This window comes from Natrix helvetica (genome assembly GCF_964273705.1).
Source record: "Natrix helvetica genome assembly, chromosome: 2".
Classification (NCBI taxonomy): domain Eukaryota; kingdom Metazoa; phylum Chordata; class Lepidosauria; order Squamata; family Natricidae; genus Natrix; species Natrix helvetica.
The window spans coordinates 266,954,680-266,979,701 of NC_138552.1; the positions used below are offsets into that span (position 1 = coordinate 266,954,680).

The following is a 25,022-nucleotide window of genomic DNA, read 5'->3' on the forward strand; positions in this document are numbered from 1 at the left end:
CTCAACATTCAAATGCTGTAAATCTAGAACTGTCTCCTTCACGTAAAACTTATCCATCCAGGCTACATGTCCTGAATAGGAATGTTGAGGGTCTCCTTCCCATGTAAGATTGGGGAGGGGTCAGGAAACAATGCATATTATACAGTATTTGTTGTGGTAGTGGGGCTTGTTTTGGCTTGATCATTTTAGAATAGCCCACTCCAGTAATTTGTATGACATCCTCCTGCCTATTCAGGCAGGCACTTTTTCGTACAGCTCTTAAATCTGAAGACAGATTTGTGCAGAAATAGATAGGTTAACATTGAAGATAAAAGATAAAGAAGATACAGAATACTTTTAAACATGGGATTTATTTTATCAATGGTTGGATAATAGAAGTATAAATTAGAAATTGGAAAAATACTATTATGTACGGTTTGTTTAATATATTATTATATTATATACTAGTATGGTAAACAAATACACCCAGACAATATGCTATACATAAAATATTAATGTATGTTAAGGAAAACATATAAATATTGAAAGAAAGAGAGATAAAGATAAAGAGGATGGAAGGAAGGAAGGGCTGGATATGTTTATTGCGACATTTGTATGCTCCATTTCTGGCACACAAACATTAGCATGTATCTATGTCCTATGTTTGTTGAGGAACTCAAAGCACATACCGTATTTTTTGGATTATAAGACGGACCTTTTTCCATCAAAAAAGAGGCTGAAAATCTGGGTGCGTCTTATACACTGAATATAGCATTTTTGCCTCCCGAAACTGCGCCTCTTCACCAAAATGGCCGTGCATAGCTTTTAGAAGGCTTTCAGAGAGTTCCTGGGGTCTGTAGAGAGCAGAAATGAGTGAAAAACGACCCATTTTGCCCCCCCCAACCCCCAGCAGCACTCTATAAGCTTCCTAAAGGCTATCCATGCCCTCTTTTTGACAAAAAATGAGCCCATTTTCACTAAAAATGGGCCGTTTTTTGCTCGGTTTTGCACTCCCGGAGCACTCTACAAGCCTCCTAACGGCTATTCATTCCCTTTTTTTGAAAAAAAAACCGGGCCCGTTTTCATGAAAAACGGATCCGTTTTGGGGAGGTTTGCAGAGTGCAAAAACTTTTTTTTATTTGCCTCTTCAAAACCTTGCTGCGTCTTATACTCCGGTGCGTCTTATACTCCGAAAAATACGGTACATCATGCTGGATCTTGCTATATTTCTTCACAACTACCCTGTGATGTAGGTTGAACTGAAAAATCACCGAGTGAGCTGCTGTGGGTGCAGATGGAGTAGAAACTGGGTCTCTCTGGTGTCAGTCAAGTGTCAGGGTTCCGACTAACGAGCCAAGCAAATCCGAACTTCGAGACTCCAATCTCTCTCAAAGAACTTCTTTATTGGGGACATCATATCGGCATGATTAAATGTAAAACGAACTCGGAATATTTCTCATGGTTTCAGTATAGTTAAAATAGTAAATGATCCCCTCTACAAGTATCACAGGTCACATTGTGCAATTAGGTTCATTGGCAGGCTCCCTAGGCACTCCTCTCCATTCCATCTGACACCTGTGGAAATGACCTTGGTTCCCAGGAGATAGAGCAGTGTTTTGCCTGGCAGTGCATTCCAGTCTCCCCCCCCCCCAATATGTGTGGCAACTAAGAACCAACAAAATGGCTTCTGCCAGGTTTGGTTTGAAGTTGACATCAGCCACCTTAGTCCCTGCCCATCTTCTTGCATTTTTCAACCGCTTCTTACCATTAAACTCAGGGTAATCCATTTACTCATGATGTGAAGCACACGTTTTCATCCCAAATGTATAGCCTGCTTTTCAAAAATAAAGAGCTTTGCTGCTATTCCTATTATATTTTCCATGACATTTTTGCCTACCCTATGGAATTTTGCCTGTAGTACAAAAATAAATGCAACAAAGTTAAAATGAATAAAATAATGACTATATGTCAGGAAGCATTAGCATTATGACTCCCATGGGATTGAAATTTGGCAGGTTTGTAGCTGCTTCGGTACTTCAGCACTGCCAAGCTGCCTGCCTGGAGCTTCAGTAGAGTGATCCTATCCTAGCCCTCCACAATTGTTGGGGAGACCAGTCCTGCCATTAGCTCCTGGAGATCGGTTAGACTGTAGACTACTCCTGCCATAGCCCTCTGGGGAGACATATCCCGCCCTGTACATTTATGTTGAAAGAACAAGGAGGTGGCTTGTAAATAATGTCAGAGTCCCATCTCTCCCATGACAGCTTTCAATACATATTTTTGTTTCCTCTTGGAGAGGATGGCTGGCATCATCAACTTCAAACGATAAACAATAAGAAACTAACGGTGGTGCATTACTATGCATATTGAATAATGAACCATGAGAATGAGTTTAATAACCTCCTAAGAGTAGGATGTCTATTACAACAAGACATGGTTGACATGACTGCTGAGATTGAAAGCATGAGGCTGACTTACATCCAAATGAATCAAGCAATGTACAGCAATCTGATTGAATGATTGAATGATGATGATGAAACATCAGAAGATGCATCATCCTCTCTGCAACATTTGTTGGGAGGACCAAGATAGATGATGAAATGATGTCAAGATGCCATGATGTTTATACGGAAGTATGGAATACTTCATTTTTCATTACAGTGACATGCAGTACAAACTGGCCAGAAATGCACAGCATTTTTTTAAAATCAGCAGCCAAATGATTAGCTGGATTTAATTGTGAGGATTCAGCTTGAAGACAAAGTTGTTCCTGAAGTACCACACTGGAGCACATGGTCTTTTTGATAGATAGGTTATGCGCTAAGTATGGATACCAAAAGCAGGATTTCTCTCATTTGCACTCTTTGCTGTAGCTTTATGAAGCATCCAAGTCAAGACAGCTATGATACTTTTGTGCAAGCCAAAATACCAGACCTAAATGAACATCCAGAGCTGCATAAATTGCTATTAAAGCACATGATCCATAGTCCATTTTGCAGCAGTTATTCAGGATGTTGGGGAAATGATACATTCAGTAAGCAGTACCAAAAGCCATTCAATCGGCGTCCAAGGTGTAGTGATGATTCATATCCTGTCTACAAGAGGATTTGAAGTACATCAAGCAGGACGACAGAGTTGACCTAAAACTCCTCAATGGGTGGTATTCCAGAATGCACAACTATTGCGGGTGTCCAATTGACATTTCATTATGCTCATATGCTCATCTGTCAAATCCATCTAATCCAACATCAAGTATACCAGGAAGGGGAGTAATCAGGCAGTTTTCGCATTGAACAGAGAAGACAAAAATCACACAGCACTTGACAGGCAGATGCATTAGGTCCTCTGAAGCTGTTGTATCAATATTTGGATTTCAGATTCATACACAGGAACTGGCCATTGTTTGCCTTCAAGTGCACCTTCCATAAAAACATTGACTATTCTTTCGTGGTAATACCACTGTGCACTTAATAGGGATTCGACAAGAACCACATTAACAGAATTCATGGATCTTTGCAAACATGATCCATTTGCAAAAATGCTGAACTAAATGGATATTCTTTTTAATTAAAGATGGGAAATAAGAAAGATGGGGTAAAGACTGGTGAAGTTCTCTGGAATTTTTGTAACCAATGTTCTCGGTTGAGTGTATACTGTTTCTCCACCAAGTGGTGACCACTGCTTGAGGTTGCTTCTTCATCACATAAAGGGTCTACTATTTCTCAAATCATGGAAGATTCATAATGGACATATCCTTCCATTATTCAGAGTTGTCTGCAGACAGAGAGGATTGTTGCAAGCTGATGGTCATTGGCAACAAACTATGCAAGAGGTTGAAAAAACAAGAATCCACAGAGCTAGGAGAGATTTGTTTGTCATCTTGCAATCAAAAAATAAAATCAACAATTTGCAGCAATGTGGAATCAGTTCAAGAGTGCAGTGTCTGAAGATTTCCTCCAAATTGAGAGGAGAAATATTAATGATACTACTATCATGATCAATAAGAAGCATCATGAAAAAATTCTTCTGTATTTCCAAGAAAAACTTAGGAAATTGAGAAGAACCTTTGAAGAATGTAACTTGCCCAAACCGACAAATAGTACAATTAATCAAAATGGTGTCAATCAGGAATTATTGCATGAATTGCAATGCAACAGAGACAAACAGCAGGAATTTATACTACACAGCGAGCCTCTGTTGAATAACGAGCAAAGAGCAGTATATGGCAGTGCGCGAGTGCTTGCAAATCAATCTTTCTTCAATCATTTTCATTGATGCACCAGGAGGAACAGGAAAGACATTTGTTACTAACTTGATCCTCACTAAATTCAGGAGAGATGGAGATGTTGTTATTGCTATAGTACCCTCAACATTGCGGCAACAACGATGCCTGGTGGTAGGATAGTACATTCAAGATTCCTATCCCTCGAAGTGAATGAAAATGCTTTTTGTAACATTGACAAAGTCTCCAATGCTGCACATTTGCTTTGACAAGTGAGGCTTATTGTCTCGGATGAGAATCCCCATGATTAGGATGCAGAACTTTGAAGTCATTGGGGGTAGGTGAGGAATTTTAACCTTTTGCTATGGCGGTATCTGTCAACTTCTACCAGCTATAAAAAGAGGAAATGATACTGATGTGGATAAGTTATGCATCAACATATTCTATCTATAGAGTTTCAATGGAAGAAAAACATGCAATTGAGTGAGGGAGAAGGAAGACATTCTGAGTTTTTATTAAATGCGGAAGTAGATAACATTCAGGAAAAAAATCATAATGATAAAATAGAATTACCTAAAGGTATGGTTTTGCCAGCAAGAACTATGGAAGAATGTATAGATTTCATCTACACAACAAAACTGTTCTCAAAGAACTCTAAGTTCCCATCAATGAAATGATGAGAAAAATAAGACAGCAATCCACCCATGGTCATTCTGTTTCTCTCTTTCGGGAAGGATGACCCAATGGACCATGGGTTGTTTAGTAATAAATAGAGTGATAATCACCTTTGTCATGAACTATGTTTCTGTTGTCACTTTTCTCCCCATTTTTTTAGCATGCGTGAAATGCCAGGATAATGTGGGGTCATTTTATTTATTTCTTGTATCCACACTGGAAGAATATTGTTAATAGGCTTGGAACAGTTCATGATCATAATTTAGAGTTCTAAGTTAACTTATGACCTTACTTTCTTCTGAAGTTTTGTCCTCTTAAAACAGAATACTAGAAGTTGAAGTCCACATATCTTAAACTTGCCAAGTTTGAAAAACATTGAAATAAATCTTTAGCTTTTAGTCAAGCTGCTGTTACAGCATTTTCTTTCTTAAATGCTTACTTAATATTATTTTGAAGTGTGTACAGTATCAATGTTTTATATGCAGATCTTGGAAAATGGGTGCTGATTAAAACAATGTTTTTTACTTTCCTACAGTCCAAGGCTATCCAAGCTCCCAGGATGGATCTTAAAAGATGGAAGCATTTTCTTGGACAAGGTAATGTACCAATGGGATTAGGAGTCTCAGTGAATTTAACTAATTAGACAATTAAACCATGCCCAAGCAAAATCCATTTACCCAGTGAAGAAAACAAAGCTGTCATCAAAATGAGCATCATTTTAAAGTCCAATTTTGAGCTAGGAAATCAAATGTTACAAAATATCATCCCTCCCTTTACTTTTTTCAGTTACCTCTCTTGGAAATTGTACCTTGTTTGATTAATATTCCCTGGTCTTATAACGAGGACAATTGGAATAATTAGAGTTCCTTGTCTATTTCCAAGATATTGCTTAAATTGTACCTGCATTAAGAGGGAGTGCTCAAACCTGATCATAAATGGCCCTTGAAAGATCTAGTGAAGTCATCTCAAGCTTCCCTCTATGGCCAGACCTCATGTATTGGAAGATTTGTTTCAAGCCACTTTTCCCTGCAAATTCCTTATAGTCTTTGGAAACTTTTGAAGGCACTTTTTAAGACTCCTCTGTCATGCAATGAACCTTTCAAGAGTTTGAGAAAGATGTTGCTTTGTAGAATATTTTCACTTTGGATATTCCTCCTTTATCAGGATAATGGGTAATTAATTTCCTGTTGCATCAAGAAGAGACAAAAGGGTCAAGGAATCTTTGCCCTAATTAACTTAAGAGATGCAAGGGTTGTTAAAGTAAACATAACCAGTAGGCAAGATTTCTGTAATACAAACCCCTGTTTTCCTACCTTTTTAATGTACAGTAACTGCTAAGGGCTTTACAGATACGCCCCTTAAAGATCTGGAAGTCACCCCCTTAATTATCATGGCTGAAATTCACCTTCAACTTGGGTCTTCCCAGCACTAGTTCATCACCTTAACCACAACACCTGACTGACTCTCCAGTGACTTTGATCCTTGAGAGAATCCAAAAGGGCACATAGTAACAAGTTTAACATTAAGACTTTCAGAACAATTTGATTTAGGCCAGATAGGGTCCATTCTAGGGATCTAATTTGCTTAGAATGACAAATTACTAGTTCTGCTGAGAATGGAGTTGGGGTTAAAGGTGAACACTTTATTTTGTAAGTAGAATGTTAGTCTTTGCTGCATTTTGGATGCAGTTGTTTTAAATCCAGTGTTGGGGCATTGAAATTCCCCTTGCTTACCCATTATTCACCTTCTAAATTCTCTTGATAAGGTTAAGGGCTTTCTGTCAGATATAAATGCTGATGTGTATAACTTGGCAAAGGTGTTGAGAATTTTTTAAGAACTGAATCCAAAGCCTAATGCTGGATATTTGAAAGCAGGATAGTATATTGTGTTTGGGAAATTTGTGATTTTATAGATGGAAAATTCCCTCCTCCAAAATATCCCCTTCTCTTTAGAATTATACAGAAGCTTAGCACAACTTTTCTCTACTTCCACAGGGATAAAATTACTACAGCCATTTCCATTTGTAGCCATTTCATCTCAAACCTATTTGCATATACCTCAATCAGTGACCCAGATGTTAAGGAAAGGGGCACAAAACTGCTTGAATTGGCCTTGAAGCAAACAATCTCAAATATTTATGTGGTCATACTTTGCTAAGGAATTAAAAGCACAACTTCAGTCCTGAAAGCCAAGTGAATGAAAAATGGGGCTTTAGTTAGTAGAGAAACCAAAGAATCTAGAGGCAAGGAATAAAAATAAAACAAACCGAAAAGAATACTGAGGTAATTTCCAACTGTGCCCAGACAGATTTATTAGTTAAAAATGGACCATACGTTGAATTTTAAGCCTTTGCTGAGGTCCAGTGTTGTTCAGCTCTAATGCCAGGTCATGGAAGAAGATTGGATTGGTATTCACCCAGCGGAACTGCAACTCCTAGGATATATTTACCTCATCTAACTAACTAGTGAATTATTTTGCAATTTTCTTCTAAAATGTTATAACTATCCATTAACACAGTGTTGAATGTCATTGTGGTCTGTTTGCTTATAGTTAAATTTCTATTTTTTTCCCTACCCCATTCCCTAGGAGCTGAAAGACTGTTCTGGACGTGTCTTTGTGGACTCTGTTCCTGAATTTTGTTTGCCAGAGGTGGGTCTCCTTATTGAACACAATTCAAAATATTTTTCTTAGTGCTTTGGTAGTTAGTAGTGGAAGCATTGGTGTTCTAGCCAGAACGGTAGTATAATTCCAGAGAAATCTGATCGCTTACTAGTTCTGTATTCATGTCAAAATGGCACCTGTGAGTTAGGGGCAGCCCAGGACATTCACTTTGCATGAGAGAAAATATTTCTAGAAGAATACATCATAAGCTCTTACTGAAATGCTACCTTTTTTCTTTCAAACATTTAGGGCAGGATTTCCCAAGTTGGGCAACGTTCAAGACATGTGGACCTCAGCTCCCAGAATTCCTCCGCCAGCATGGTTAGCTGAGGAATTCTGGGAAATCCACGTGTCTTAATGTTGCCAAGATTGAAAAACCCTAACTTAGGGCTTTTTGTCAAATTACTTGTGACTCCTGTTTCAGTTTAAGGAAAACAGAATCCCAAATATTAACTCTGCTTCTTTCCCCATTTGAAGTCGGCTTATGGATCTGCCCATACAGTTTCTAATATAATAAAATAATTAGTCCCAATATGTTTATATCCTAATTTTCAAAAGAGCTCAAAGTCTTTCAGCAGCCCTATGAGACAGACCAATTCATTATTCTTATTAGAACTTATTAGAATCTGTATTATAAAGTTCAGTTGTGGAATTCAGGTTCATATGGTTGTTTTTATCTACTCAACTAGTAGCAAAGAGTTAGAGTTCAAAGAAAGAAATGCCTGCTTTTTTCTGCAAAAGCTCCCTGTTTCAATTCTTGTATTACCTGATAAAAAAGGTTTACCTTTTTATCATGTTATTTTTTTAAGGGAAATATTTTTTCCATTCTAAGACCCTAGAGAACTCCTGCCATTATTTAACACCCCAGTGGTTCCTTTAGTATAGAGTAAATTCATATGCCTAGGCTGTAATTATAACTTCATTAGTTATGAGTGAGTCCCACTGAAATTAGTAATACTCTAGTACGGTAGATGCACCTAATTGAATTGTTAATACCCTTTCCTTAATTAACATTTGTATCACACTTTGTATAATGTTGCTTGCCTCCAAAAGTAGTAATATACTGGGTATGTATGTGTATATAGATGTATATGTGTTTCATTTTTGCTGATAAAGAAATGAAGGGAGACTAGTATAGATCTATTTCAAGCTACCGTATTTTTCGCCTTATAAGACGCACTTTTTTACTCCAAAAAAGAGGGTAAAAATCTGAGTGCGTCTTGTAAGCCGAATGTAGCCACTGGGTCATCTGAAAATGGGGCAGGCAAAGAGGGGGCTGCAGAGATCGTGATGGCTGGAAAGGAGAGAGGTTTCGCTTTCAGAGCTCCTGCTCGGCTGGGCTCCCGAGAGGGCTTAGGCGGTGGTGGCGGTGGCAGCGGCTCCTCACATTGCTGGGGCGCTGCTTTAAGCTGCCCTCCTCCTGCAAACGAAAGGTGCCTCAAGGCTTTGGCTCCTGAGATCGGTGCGCTGCCATCCAAAATGCTATTACTACGATCTCTGCTGCCTGGAACCGCCCGAGAAGCGGCAGGTAAAGCGGGCGCTGCAGCGATCGTGGTACCAGCATTTTGGATGGCAGCGCACCAATCTCAGGAGCCAAAGCCTTTGAATCAAGTTTGATTGTGTCCCATCTAGCGTTCTCCACCCCCAACCCCAAATCTCTCCGGATCTGCTTATTGCTATTGCTGCTATTGCGCCCAGATACTGTATCTCTTTGCTGCATGACAGATCCGGGCGGATTGGGGGTGGGTGGGTGGAGAACGCTAGATTGGGAAGTTAAAAGTTTTAGATGAGCCACCGGCTGAAGGGCTGGGGCCATGCAAGGCAGGGAAGGAGGGGAGGAGGGAGTGAGGATAGACAAGTAAGAGGGAAAGAGGAAAGAAAGCAGGAGGGCAGAAGGGAGGTGGAAGGAAGGAAAGAAAAGCAGACACGCTGGAGGGAAAGAGGAAAGAAGGCAAGCAGGCAGGAAGGAGGCAGAAGGAAGGAGGGAAGGATGGAACTGGAAGGGATGCAGGGAAGGAGGGAGGGAGAAAGGAAAGATAGGAGGATAGGGAAAGGGGAAAGAAGGCAGGCAGGCAGAAGGGAGGGAGGTGCAAGGAAGGAAGGAAGCATAGATAAGCAGGAGGGAAAGAAGGCAGGCAGGCAGGAGGAAAGAGGAAGGAGGGAACTGGAAGGGAGGGTGGAAGGAAGGATAGACAAGTAAGAGGGAAAGAGGAAAGAAAGCATCTGAATGTACTAAACACGAGTCTTCAGGGAAAAGATGGATACATTGTGAAAACTCAGCTGTCAGTTGATCTTAATGTTATGAAATGAAAAGTATGCCATTTGCAATTAACTTGGCATAAAATAATTCATTTGCATTTAATTGTTATTGTTCAAAGAATGTTCGGCCCTCCAGCATGTTCACTTCATCCAATCTGGCCCTCTTTGAAAAAAGTTTGGACACCCCTGTGTTACATGGTTGACATAAAATTGTTCTTAAACTGCTGTTAACTTTATACAGTTGATATAAAATATTTTACTATAGTATTTGGTTCAGAATCTTTTTTTTCTAGATTTTCCTCCTTTAAAATTGGGTGCGTCTTATATTCCGGAGCGTCTTATAGGGCGAAAAATACGGTATTTAGCTCTCATCAGCTAACCATACCCTTGCTGGGATTCAAACTTGGGCTATATACATATAGATATAGAAATTGCTTTTTGATTGTTCTTCCACATTATTTTCTTTCAAAGTCTGATGAGTTACAATATGTATCCATGAATTGCCCTATATCCCCTAAGTGATATAGGGCAATTCATGGACCTCTGTTTATTTCTGGCTAATGTCTTCTTCTGGGCATCAAGGATGACCAGGGTATCCAGGAAAGGAGGAGTTAAAATCTGCAAGATAGTGAGCACTCAGTGGGACTCTGATTAAGGATATGCGTGTCGTTTTGGGTGAGATTACCAAATGGAAGAAATCTCTCTATGTCAGATGGAAGTTTTGAAGTAAAAAATAAATTGATTTTGTTCTAATGAACTTTTTCAACTCTTCCCCCTCCACCCCCCTTAAATATAAATTTGTTTCAGTCTATTCCATTTGTCAATCCCTTTTATGGCAGGATTACACAATCAGAAAGCCCAGTGGCAAATTGAAGCTGTTAAAAGATTTGAGTATAGCCATCAGAAACCTCTGGAAGCTATTACCAAACCTGTAGTTTTTAACAATTTTAAATTAATAGAAGATATCTGGAGAGCAATCTGGTTTATTTTTGTTAACTTTATTTAGTAAGAAAGATTTATTTTAATTACATCAAAATGTAAATGAAATAAAAACAAAGTTAATGATAGTCCCAGCCTCCCCCGTTATTTTTTAGAGTGGGACACCTGGCAGATATTTTGCCTCCAAGCTGAAGATATCTCTGCACCCCAGTGATTAATAGTGTTGAAATTGCTTTGATGGATCAGGTTAAGATCAGGTTTATCTTCACCTAGAAACTTGCTGGGTGTTTCATAAATTCATAAGCAGGAAAAGAGATGGGTATTTAATAACTGTAAGCTGCCCTGAGTCACCTGGAGGTATATAGATTTAATAAATTATTATTACTGTTATTGTTACTGTTTATCCCACTTCTAAAATAGTGATTCTGCGTATGGAGATTCCTTTGAAGTAATAAGCTAAAACCATTGGAATAAGCTATTCGCTCATGAACTTGTTTGACCTTCCTTTTGATTGATTGCTTGATTGATTATTTTGCCGTCAAGTCCTCTTCAAATCCTAGTGACCAGATAGATTGATTTTCTCTGTGACGATCTATCCCTAAGCTTTATTTCAAGTCCCCCCAATTGTGCACTCACTGCCAGTATAAGTGAGTCCACCCTTCTTGCTGCTGGTTCTGTTCTTCTCTTTTCTTTCACCTTTCCAAGCATTAGAACTTTTTCTAGAAAGTTGAGTCTTTACATGAAGTATCTGAAACGGAACAGTTTGAACCTGGTTATTTGTGCCTCAAGTGAGAAAGATTGGGGTTTTTTCCCGATGGTCCATTAGTTTGTTTTCTTGGTTACGCCATGGTATTCTCAGAAATCTTCTCCAACATCAAAGTTCAAAGGCGTTTTCCTATCCTGCTTGCATACTTTTGCTTGCATAGAATGTCATGGGAATATTATAGCTTGCACAGTTCTAATCTTTGTAAGTATTGACATATCATGGCATCTAAAAAATTTTTTCTAGAGACATGGTAGCTCAGTGGCTAAGATGCTGAGCATGTCGATCAGAAAGATCGGCAGTTTGGCGGTTCGAATCTCTAGCACCGCGTACCAGAGTGAGCTCCCGTTACTTATCCCAGTTCTGCCAACCTAGCAGTTTGAAAGCATGTAAAAATGCAGGTAGAAAAAATAGGAGCCACCTTTGGTGGGAAGGTAACAGCTTTCCATTCACCTTTGGCGTTTAATCATGCCGGCCACATGACTACGGAGACGTCTTCGGACAGCACTGGCTCTTCGGCTTTGAAAGGGAGATGAGCACCACTCCCTAGAGTTGGGCATGACTAGCACATATGTGCGAGGGGAACCTTTACCTTTACCTTAAATATTTTTTCCCAAGGCTAAAACTGCTGCCCATTGTTTTATTATAGTGTCAGATTTCACAAGCTCATTAAGTTAAAGGGAACCAAACAACTGTTTTCTATGAGAAACTTTTCTAATACCTGTTTTAGCACATCTTTCCAATTCTAGTTCATGATTCTGCACTGTATTAATTTTAACAATCATCCATGGATGCAATTTTAATCTCAACACAAAAAGGAACCCCCCCTCCCCCAGGTCAGTAATTAGTTATTAGGAGACATTTGGTTTTTAAACAGCCAATTTGATTGATTTCTCCACCATTAACTTCAAATCAATAAGTTTAGATTTGTGTACGGATGATTTTTTTCTGCTTGATGACTATTGAATGTTGTTAGTTGCTCCATAATAACTGAGTTAGAGGTTAAGCTTCTGGTAAATTCTCCAGATTGAGTCCACCAATGTCCCAGCCATACCTGTAAATATTTCTTATTACAGGAAGCAAAATCTTTTTCTTCAGCCTTGCAAATCCATTTTATCTGATTCTATTCCTGTACTTGCAGAATAGTCTGAAAACGATTAAGCTCATTTCCAACGCTGAAATTGGACAGGTTTTAGAGCTAGCAACAAGAAGACAGAGGAATTAATTTCAGATGCTGCAGAGAATAGAACATAACTAGAGCCTGAAAGTTCAGCCTTTCAGCTGCATCTTCGTTTTCTGAGGATTTTCTGTAGACCTGCTTTTCCTTTAGTGTGGAATATTTTTTTAAAAAATAATTATAATCTGGCAAAGTAGAAGGCCACTGCTTGGGGAAGTCTGCTGCATACCAAGATGGTACAATATTTCAGATTTCTAGGCAAAAAGGTTCTTCCGAACACGTGGCTTGGGGATTCTTATTATACCTGTTAGGAACTCCTTGAATAGACTCATCTTAGGGGTGTTCGATTTAAGCAGTTGCTGAGAGATCTTACATTCCCACCCACCCCCATACCCTCCAGAACAGGGGTCTCCAACCATGGCAACTTTAAGCCTGGCGGACTTCAACTCCCAGAATTCCCCAGCCAGCTTGCTCCAGAACACCTTTTCCCCTTGAATCCCAAAGCACTGGCCAGTTCTAATGTGAGTGAAACCTCTAATGCAGGGGTGTCCAAACTTGGGAACTTTAAGACTTGTGGACTTCAACTCCCAGAATTCCCCAGCCAGCATGGCTGGCTGGGGAATTCTGGGAGTTGAAGTCCACAAGTCTTAAAGTTCCCAAGTTTGGACACCCCTGCTTTAATGTTTGGTAATTCTAAGACTTTGAGATAAAACCTGAATGGACTCTAAATTTCCAGTGCTCTTCAGAAAAGTGTGTGACTGTTCAATTCAATTCAACCTTTATTGCCAGTGCACAACGTGTGTACAATGACTGGTATATATGTTTACACACATATATACACGTATAAATGTGGAAATTACTAAGTACGTGAAGTTATCATATTTGCTGTACTTAATTAAATGAACATGTGCCATGTTTAAGTAAATTACCACCTAATTTTAAAATTAAAATTACTTTTTGCCCTGGGTTGTTCTGCCTTGGCCATTCATGCATGTCCTTCAAAGGTCTCAAAGGAAACTCAAAGTATTCAACTTTGAAACTTTACAGAAAATGGATTATCCATGCTATTAGAATTTCTGCTAACAAAATTAAACAATTGATAGGTAGGCTGGATATCTTTTATTCAGCATATTCTTATTCAGAAAGCCAATAATTTCACTGGTAATACCGTGTTTCCCCAAAAATAAGACTGGGTCTTGTACTAATTTTTGTTCCAAAAGGGGCTTATTTTCTGGTTAAGTCTTGTTTTCTAGGGCATACAGTACTAAATGCAACCGTCTGGTTGAAGATCTTAACTGGGTCTTATTTTTGGGGTAGGGCTTATATTATGAGCCTCCTGAAAAATCATGCTAGGGCTTATTTTTTATGAGTCTTATTTTAGGGAAAATAGGATACACAGAAGTTGTAATTTCTTCTGAGTATTTCAATCAGCGCCACCATCCGGTAAGTTGGAATTAATAACCACCCTGGAAAAAAAATCATTTTCAACACTGTCCCTATGCTACCTCAGTTAGAAATTTGACATTGAAGAGACACTAATTGATGCCTTCTTTATCTTCCAAATGGCACTACAAGGTCTTTACTTTTGTACACATTTGTACATGTAGGCTTTTTAGTTCTATGGACTTCAGTAAGGCAATGTTTCGTTTGTGGCTATTCAGTTGCTATAAGAGAAATCCCTTTTTTCTTTTGTTTTCTTTGGTGGCTATGAGACATTCGTAGAAATAAAGAGGATACGCAGATTAGCAGTTTTCTTCCTAAAATGACAAGTTCCTGTTTTTAATATTTTTTAATGAAAATGTCAGGTGGGGCCAAGAACCCATTGGACAACAAGGGAGGTAGTATGGAGGCCCCCTGGCTCCTCAAACACCATATTGGAGATCTTAGCTATATATAAATAAAATTAAGGTGAAGAACCAGATAATTCGTCACTGTTTATATAGAAAAGTGTGTTACATAAACAGGAATTAACAATAATCTGAAGACATGTTCTGTCCGTATTAGAATTCTCAGATGAATGGTGGGCAACATTTCTTTAATCCAAGGTGTTGTTGTTGTTTTTTGTGTGTGTGTGTGTGACCATCCTCCCATATTTAGTCATACCAGGGGTTGTAACACAAATACATACCTATTTCCCTGGCTCAACTGATAAGGAAGAGAACCCGTGGCTTAGTGGCTAAGACTCCTGCCTAAGATATATACAGCCCGGGTTCTAATCCCAGTAAGGGTATAGCTAGCTGATGAGAGCTAATTAGCTCGAAATAGATCTATACTAGTCTCCCTTTATTTATTTATCAGTACAAATACAACATACATAAATATATACATACATGAAAGGAACATGGAGAGGGCTAAGTTTAAAAATCAATTTTTCCAAATGATTTCTGGGTCACATTTTCAGATGGAATTGATTGACTTGTCTACAGTGGATGTGATCCTGATCTCCAATTACCACTGCATGATGGCCTTGCCTTACATCACAGAACACACTGGGTTCACTGGAACTGTGTATGCCACTGAGCCAACGGTGCAGATTGGCAGGTAAAAAAATTCCACTCAATGCTTTGTTCTCTAATTGCTTTTTTTCCACGGTTGAAAGAAGTGGCAAAGGGGAAGAGAAAAGCTAACGGACAGCAGAGAAAGATTGCTTCTCATGAACTTAAGGAACTTTTAACAGGGTTGAAAATAAGCCAAAGAAGTCTTTGAAACTTTTAAGCATATGCACGTGTTTAACTCATTGTTTCCCAAATGTTGAAAATCAATCCGGACTTGAACATTTGGCAAAGTTTTATGAGTGCTATCAGTGTTGCAGTACTGAAGAAAGGTAGCCATGAAGATTATGGTCCTACCACTGTGAAGGAATAAAAAATCACTTGACAGTCCCAAAATTTTGCAAGTCGCTAAGGATTATTTAGGGATGCGATGGCTCAGTGGCTAAGATGCTGAGCTTGTCGATCAGAAAAGTCGGCGGTTCGAATCCCTAGCGCTGTTTAACAGAGTGAGCTCCCATTACTTGTCCCAGCTTCTGCTAACCTAGCAGTTTGAAAGCATGTAAAAATGCAATTAGAAAAATAGGAACCACCTTTGGTGGGAAGGTAACAGCGCTCCGTGCGCCTTTGGCGTTTAGTCATGCTGACCACATGACCACCGAGAAGTCTTCGGCTTTGAAACAGAGATGAGCACCTCCCCTAGACTCGAGAACGACTAGCACATATGTGTGAGAGGAACCTTTACCTTTACCTTTAAGGGTCCAAGAGGGAGGGCTGCCTAGCACTCACTGAGCTTGAATCATAAAATCTTACAACTTTAGATGGGCTTGTAAGCCTTAGAGTCCCATTCTTTATACGAAATCCATAGGCTCAGTTTCCCCATGCTCAAATAACTCTAGTAGAGTGGGGGAATATTTACCAGGTTCCCCCCCCCCCCACCTTTTTGGTAATGTTTAACCAGAATCTACCTTTTGGTATCTTCTAATCTAACTGTTCAAGCTAGTTTTGCCCTGTGAAGTCTGCCTTCTAGATATTGGATCTGTGTCGTATTTCCAATCTGATATTTTACTTCTGCATATTAAGTATTCTAGAGTCTTTCAGCCATTCTTCATAGGATTTATTTTCAAAGTGGTTCACCACCTTTGGCATCTTCTGAAACCACCCACCTTTTAGCTCTACATCTAGTACAAGAGAAAGGACACTAAATGAAGCCAGGCATAAACAGAATGATGTAGAAATGTTACGCCTTGTGATTTTGCAAGAATGGACCCATCATTAAGGGCTTTAAAGCGGTTACTAAATGCTTTCTTCTTTACTTTCGGTTCTAATTGAGTTAGGACATTATCAGAGACATTATGTTTTATAAGAAGTGCAGATGTGGCAATCAGAATTGTGGGTGACCCCGAGCTTCTTCAAAATTTGCTGCCAAATTGTATATATGGGAATAAATTAAAATATAAAGAATAGAACTTTTTAAGTACCACAATATTTACATAGTATATACATAGAATGATGTATATGATTCTATACTCTCTGGCACATGATTCAGTGGGTAACTGCTTCTCTTAGCTCAAAGAACTGTAGCTGAGATAATTGCTTTCAATAGTAAATTACAAACTTTTAGTATTGTTACTGTTAGAGAATTTTGCATGTAACAAAGTGAATATGTGCAAGCCAGATGCGTATCTGATCATTGAGCAAATGCAGCAATTAGTTGATTCAAGAGAAGAAAATAACAGGTGCTTCCTGTGTTCTCTGTCACTTCTAGTCACTTCAGAAAAAGAGACCAACAACTTATTGATTCTAAACTTGAATTTGGGGATATGGCAAAACAAAGAGCTAACTTTAAAGCATTAAAGTTGAATGGATAGCGCAACAAGCATGCTGCAACGCACAAAACCAATCGACATTAAAACAATAATAAGTAATGCTGATGGCTAGTATTCTGACGGTACTCTGACCAGTTCATCTCTTCTAAGAGAGTGTTTCAGGATGGATCATTTTTCACAGCTGGGCTTTGTAGTGGGCAATTTACTGGTACTGTCACAATGTTGATGGTTGGGTAGTGATTTGACAGTCAGATCAACTTTGGCATCCATCAATGGTTCCATGGGAGTAATTCCACTTAATTTAATCAATGGAGGAAACAGGTAAAAGAATTAGACTCTGACCCTTCAATGGTCATCTGAGATCTCTTATTCCTGGCAGCCTCTGCTCCCTTTTCTAGAAGACGCGAATTCTGTAACCAATCTGCCAGGGTGATGGCAGCAAAGTTTAATGAAACAAGCCACAGTGTAGCTGCTATGAAAACCTGAAATGGAATACCTGATAAAGTTTACCCGGGGGAGATAACGTAATTATTTTAAATGAATTAATATTGCCATGCAGCATGAAATCATATTTGCCTCTGTTGCGGCAGTACCACCCAGCTGGTCTTGTGTTTGGTCATCAATTAGGGCAGGGGTGTCCAAACTTGGCAACTTTAAGACTTGTGGACTTCAACTCCCAGAATTCCCCAGCCAGCCATGCTTGGACACCCTTGAATTAGGGTAAATATTCATCCACTTTGAAGCATTCTCCAAAGAAGAATTGGTGCAATTTGAGAAATCAAACCATGTACGATTCAGCTGTTTGGAAAAATGCTCAGAAACTTATTCTAGTGTGTCAGTTCAACTGGCTGTGTTTTCATTTTGAGGTCTTCAGCTTCCCTTTTCTGTTTTCAGGCTTCTTATGGAGGAATTGGTCAACTTTATAGAGCGAGTGCCAAAGGCTCAGTCTGCCTCCTTGTGGAAGAATAAGGAGGTGCAACGGTAAGTTCACTCTGCCATTTTCACATCTTCCTCTTCCTCATCTTTTAAAAAGGTGTCTCTGAGAGCTCATTAATTCATGTATAGTTCGTTTCCTTATTCTATCCTCAGCCCTCGTGGGTTTGGCCATCATCAGGCAAGCTTATTTGAAAAAGGATTTCTCAAGACAGCAAAGAAATTCTGCCAGGCTATAGGTAAAGGTTCCCCCCACATGTGTGCTAGTCGTTTCTGGCTCTAGGGGGCGGTGCTCATCTCTGTTTCAAAGCCGAAGGGCCAGCGTGTCCAAAGACGTCTTGGTTGTCATGTGACTGGCATGACTCAACGCCAAAGGCGCACGGAGCACTGTTACCTTCCCACCAAAATGGTCCCTATTCTTCTACTTGCATTTTTTTCGAACTGCTACTTTGGCAGAAGCTGGGACAAGTAACGGGAGCTCACTCCGTTATGCGGCGCTAGGGATTCGAAACGCTGGACTGCTGACCTTTCTGATCGACAAGCTCAGCGTCTTAGCCACTGAGCCATCGGCGTCCCATTAGGCTATGGGAGAGTGTTTCAGTTTGAGGTGACTGAGGCAAGGGATCGGATTCTACCAGTGCAGTTGACAAGTGCAGAACATCAGCAGCTACCCTGCAGATCTAGAATAAAACAAGGCGTTGCTCCGTTGCCTGAAGGGTCAGCAAAGGCAAGGGCTGAAGAAAGCTACCTCAAATGTTGCCTCAGCGAAAAAACAATATGCTGGGGCCAAGAAAATAAGGGTTTCGGGTCATGTGGTTAGTTAGAAGACCCTCATATGCCTCATATGCTGTCAGTCAGCTTCAGCGCCATTGTCTCTAGAGTTCCTTTCAGGGTGGAATCTTTGGGTCACATGATTTGCATTCGGATGCTTGGCAACCGGCTCACATTTATAACCATTGCAGTGTCCCAGGGTCATGTGATCCCTTTTGCGAACATCTGGCAAGCGAAGTCAATGGCGAAGCCAGATTCCACTTGACTGGTGTTACTCATTTAACAATTGCAATGATTCGCTTAACAAATGTGGTAGGAAGGCAACAAAATTTAGGCAACAAAAACGGAATGCACAGGTACAGTATAGGTGGTATCTTGCTCAACAGTAGTAACTGTGAAAGGGATCTTGGAGTCCTAGTGGTCAACCATTTAAATATGAGCCAGCAGTGTGCAGCAGCTGCCAAAAAAGCCAACACAGTCCTAGGCTGCATCAACAGAGGGATAGAATCAAGATCACGTGAAAAGTTAATACCACTTTATAATGTCTTGGTAAGGCCACACTTGGAATACTGCATCCAGTTTTGGTTACCACGATGTAGAAAAGATGTGGAGACTCTAGAAAGAGTGCAGAGAAGAGCAACAAAGATGATTAGGGGACTGGAGACTAAAACATATGAAGAACGGTTGCAGGAACTGGGTATGTTTAGCTTAAGAGAAAGAAGGACTAGGGGAGACATGATAGCAGTGATCCAATATCTCAGGGGTTGCCACAAAGAAGAGGGACTCAAACTATTCTCCAGGGCACCTGAGTGTAGAACAAGAAGCAATGGGTGGAAACTAATCAAGGAGAGAAGCAACTTAGAACTGAGGAGAAATTTCCTGACAGTTAGAACAATTAATCAGTGGAAGAGCTTGCCTCCAGAAGTTGTGAATGCCCCAACACTGGAAGTCTTTAAGAAGATGTTGGATAGCCATTTGTCTGAAACGGTATAGGGTTTCCTGCCTAGGCAGGGGGTTGGACTAGAAGACCTCCAAGGTCCCTTCCAACTCTACTATTGTATTGTATTATTGTATTGTATTGTATTGAAAAGTCGTAAAAATGGGGCCAAGTTCACTCAAAACATTTCTCACTTAGCAACAGAAAGTTTGGGCTCAATCGTGGCTAAGGTTGAGGACAACCTGTACTTGGCCATGTCATTTTTGCCCTGCCTTAGTGACTGAGTTTCTTCATGTTTGGATTACTGTGTATGGTTATCTTCAGAAACTTTAATCCGGTCAAGGATGTTACAAGCTACCTTAATTAGGGTTCTTTATAAGTAGCACGAAAGTTCCTTGTTAAAACAGTTCCACTGATTCCTAATGAGATTCCAGTTCAGTGCTGTTCAAAAAGCTAATGATAACTAAAGCCCTGTGCAGCTGGGGATTGGGCTGCTGAAAGATAACTTTCTTTAGACGCCTCCTCAAGCACTTATTCAGAAAAGCTGTTTTCTGAATTTTTTTAAAAAATGCTTTCCGTCAAAAAGTGTACTTATCCTGTGTACGCTTGGCCAAAAATGGTTTAAACGGTAGCTTACATATATATGAATTAGCAGCATTCTGTCTTTAAAATGTCTCTCCTCCCCTTTCCTTCTCCCTGAAAAAATTGAGGGTTTGAAACCAGAAGCTCCCCCTTCATATACCTTATAACAACCCTTTCCACTTCTTCAGCCAGGTAGATCAATTGAATCTGCCTAATCTGCCTTGCTAGCTACATTCCTTTGTTTGTGTGATTTCTACTGGTGTAACGTCTCAGAATCAGATTGTTATTCCTTGAATTAGGATTGATTGGCACATTTAGCTTTTCTTGCATGCCTTGTGTTGGTTCTGTGCTGCTTAATGGTGCCATGTGGAACTAGGCGTACATTAAGGATATCAACCTTGATTTCATTGAGGGCCGCATCAGGTTTGCATTTGACCACAGGGGGCTGGAATAGTTGTGGCCAGGGTGGGTGTGGCCAGCTCAATGTCACTCGTGTCGGGGCGCCTGTGGGAGCTCCGTTTTCTGCTGTTATGGCCTCCTGCAACCCTCTGCCAGCAAAAACGGAGCTGCCCGCAGCCCTCCCAAACTTTGTTTTCAGCTATGACAGCCTCCTGCAACCCTCTTCCAGTGAAAACAGAGCTCAGGAGGGTCGCATGCAGCCCTCCCCGGCTCTATTTTCGCTGGCAGAGGCACCGCGGGCCAGTCGTTTGCTATTTCCAGGGCGGCTTTGCGGGCCAGATCTAAGAACCCCAATGGCCAGATTCAGCCCCCAGGCCTTGAGTTTGGTACCCTTGGTATACATTGACTTCAACATTTTGCTGAGAACATGGCACCTTGTACATATCACCAGTGACTTCAGAAACTTAACAATGGCAATGCCCATAAATCAATAGGAATTTCGCTGCAGTCTTGTTCTCAGAACTGTTTTCGTCACTGGTAACCATGAATAGGCTTAGTCTTATAGTGTGTTACTGTCTGTGACTATTCTAGAACCTCTTTCCCGAGGGCAATGATGTCTATAAAATACAACGTTAACATGACTGTTTTTTTCCCCCAGTTAGCTGTAGTGACTGTGCTGGGCTGCCACACTCTCTGACTCTCATAACTGTCAAGAGTGTTGCTTTATTATTGCAAGATGGTGTGCAGTTTAGCTGCTTCAGTCCTAAATAAGCTGCATACAATTGAGTTGCTATCTTTATTGGGTACAGCTATAAGCTTTGGAGTTCTTGGGGGAAAATGCTTTGCAGAAAAATATACTAAGTGCACCGGAATAGTTTATGTTTCCACCCCATTACTCTGTGCAACGTGAGCCAACTGCTGACAACATCAAACCCCACTGAGGCTTTGTAAATCAAATGGTGTCATAATGGATTATAATAAAGGTAATGCTTTCCATTCCCCTTCTTCAATAATGGCACATTCTCTATAAATGTTGGAGAGATTTGTTGGAAAGCCAAAGGGGACACATTGGGATCTTACCTAAGTGCAGGATTGGCCACTTGACTAGCTTCACACGGGGAATTATATCAGTGGAAAAAGAGGTTCATCAGGAAGAAGACCCCGGGTGGCACGCTGGTTAGAATGCGGTATTGCGGGCTAATTTGCCCATGGCCTGGAGTTCAATCCTATCAGCTCAAAGTTGACTGAGCCTTCCATCCTTCCGAGGTCGGTAAAACGAGGACTCAGATTGCTGGGGGCAATATGCTGACTCTGTAAACAGTGGAGTGCACTATGGAGTGGTATATAAGTCTAAGTGCTATTGCTGTTGTTACCTCCATGCAAGGGACACCTAGATCATTTGAAAGGCAAGTAAAGGGAAAGTAAGGAATGGATACTGGACACTGGATGTGTCCAAAGAGATTTCCTTAGGATCTGAACTAGAGCAACAAAAAGAAAGCTGAATGACAACAAGTAATGACTTTCCATAACTCAGACAGAATTCTTAGTATAATCTTCTGTGCCTTCTGGACTGAAGATGTTGATCTCCCATCAATGTGTTTCTATCCTCAGATAATTCTAAAATTGAGAAATTACCATGGAGATTCTAATCAATATCCAACAGGAATTGAGAAATTAGAATACCCGAGTCAGTAGAAATAATTAATCCTTATTATATTATTCTGTGATGTTATCATCCTTTGGTGAAACACCAGCTCTCTTCAGGAAAAGATCCTGCAGCCTTCAATGTGGTGTCCGAGGTCTTGATCTGTGTAACCTCCATTTAACCGGATATGACTTAATTTTACCAAATAGAACACATCAAATCTATGCCGGAGTCTAGTTCCAGTGAGATTTCAGCCAAGAATACTGTTGAGGTGACGAAATTAGAGCAGAGTACTTGGTGAGGCAAGACTCAGCAATTCCCAGGCAAGAACAAACTTTTATATCAAAAGTGAGCAGATACTTCTCAGTTTCAAAGCTATTGAATGTCTATGACATGAATCTTGGCACAGATTACCCTGCATCTTTTACTGAGTCATTGGATCTTGCTTAATCCCCTAGCAAATATCTGCCTATGGTGCGCAGAAATCTCATTGCCACCACCTATCTTGAAGGGACCATCTCATTTGGAGTTCTCTCACTTTACTCTAGTGCCGTGATGATGGTGAACCTATGGCACGTGTGCCGTCTCTAATGGCATGCGAGCTGTCATCCCAGTTTAGCTCTGCCACGCATGCGCGCGTGCCTCCTGATGGCCAGCTGGTCTTTGGGTCTCTGTCACACATGCAGGAGGCTATCTGTATGGGAGGGGCGTAAGCGCATGTGGCGGGGGCAGGGGCCCTGGTGCGCATGGGCAGGAGAGGCATGCACAAGGGAGCGCATGCACGGAGGGAACGTGCATTGCATTTTGGGGGTTCAGGTGCACGCTTTGAGCACTCGGTCTGGAAAAGGTTAGCCATCACTGCTCTAGTGTGTAGAGAGAAATGGAGCTCTCAGATCCTGTATTTCTGGCAAAGAAAAGAATAAATCTCTTTCTCCAAGCGACACTAACTGGAGTCAGCCCTAAAGAAAGGAAAAGCGCCACTGTAAAACGATGCCCCCAAACCACAGAATCAGCTCAAAACAATACTGTGAGTGACAGTATCGAAAGCTGCCAAGAGTTCAAGGAGCACAAGGATTGATACCTACCACCATCCCAACTCTGTCACAGGTCAACTAAAAGCATGGCCAAAGCTGCCGCTATCTTAAATCCTTGCCTGAAAGATGACTGAAATTGGCATTAAAAATGGGTACAGTGAAAATACTTAATCATATGCAATTATCCAATGTCACTTATTTCTTGAGATGAAACTAAAACTAAAATCCCCTCAGTGCTCTGGCAAAGAAGTAACTTAGAAAGTCACTTCAAAAGCAGTTCTCTCCTTCATCAAACCAGATGACCGGCCTCTTATGGATCAATGTTATTCAAAAGTCATAAAGTGGAGTATAAGGTCCATGAAGCAATTTTCACAGTGGATGGAAATAAACATTGGAATCCCCCCAGCGACTTCCATTTTTAACTTGTTCATAAATCCTTTGGAATTAGGAAAGAAAGAATTAAGTGGCTAAGTCTGTTGATATCAGCACAGCATTTATAATTATATAACCCCACCACCAGCAAACAGCTTCATTCAAATCTCCAGATGACAAATAATCCAGATTTCTCGGTAAATAGCAGATGACTTTAGGAGCTACTGTGTTTCACTAACCATCTGTAATGCTATACTTAAAATGCTAGATATAATGTTTTTTGTGTGTTGGAAAAAGTTTTTCTATTCCTTAAGTTTCTGTTATTAGGGTAATAACAGAAGAAAGCAAAATGTTCCTTGCTTTCTGTTGAGATATATAGGAATGGCAGTTTGCATACTATGTGCACAGGCAATCTAGGCATAAGCCATCATTAATGCTTCCTTTGGTATCTTAAATTATAGGAAGAAGGTCATTGACCCAACAGCTTACCCAATAAATTAAGTTCTTTTAAATAAGCAAATCGGCAAAACTTGACCAATTTCCATAAATCACCGGAAATGAGCTGGAATGAGCTTTTGATTTAGTATCTGTTTAATATACAAAATAAGGACCCTATTCTTCTTCCACTCTTTGGCAGCTTTCACTGCATTCCTGCCTGGTTTCCTAGTACGGCAAGAGATTTATGTCCCAGGAGATAACCATTCTTTTTATGGGCTACAAATGCTGTCATTTGCTGTTTCTTGCATGTTTCTCTCTCACTTTCTCAGTATTTTTAAGCACTGGCTTTTCCAGGGAGCAAAATAGTCATAATAATAACAAAATTCACAGAACTATGGTTCCCCTCCAGGTGTCTTCTGGATGTCATTGCCTTCTAGATAAGTTTGACCACAATTCCTAATGGCAGGAATTGGAGGGTTTACAGGCTCAGATAAGTTGGAGGGCTCCCAGTTACAGAAGGGCATGCTACTACTCTATTCTCTCTTTTCTATTTCTCTAAAGCAGGGGTGTCAAACTCAAGGCCCGTGGCGCAAATCCGGCCCGCAGGGCTCTTTGATCTGGCCCGTGGAGCCACCGTGGAAACCGCAAAAGGCCGGCCCACAGTGCCTCTGCCAGTGAAAACTGAGCTCGGCGGTACCACACATGCCGCTCCAGGGCTTGGTTTTCGTTGGCAGAGGGTTAGCAAAATAAACTAAAAACAAAACAAAAGGAGAAATGTTTCCCCTTTTGCAGTTGAGCAAGGGACGGGAAAGGAGAAAGAGAATGAGGAAAGACAAAAGAAAAAGATGGGAAGAGAGCAAGGAAGGAAAAATAAGGAAAGAGGGGAAGGAAGAAGAAAGGAGAAGGAAGAGGGAAGGA

At 40.4% G+C, this 25,022-nt stretch overlaps 1 protein-coding gene across 1 annotated transcript in view; it reads left to right on the plus strand.

The window, feature by feature from the left end:
* The window catches only part of INTS9 (integrator complex subunit 9), a 90,150-nt gene that overhangs the window by 12,797 nt on the left and 52,331 nt on the right, over positions 1-25,022 (plus strand). The window contains exons 3-6 of the mRNA XM_081943781.1: positions 5,412-5,472; positions 7,463-7,525; positions 15,077-15,216; positions 17,888-17,974. Of these exons, the coding sequence (XP_081799907.1) occupies positions 5,412-5,472; positions 7,463-7,525; positions 15,077-15,216; positions 17,888-17,974 (351 nt within the window). The remainder of the gene's footprint in view (positions 1-5,411; positions 5,473-7,462; positions 7,526-15,076; positions 15,217-17,887; positions 17,975-25,022) is intronic.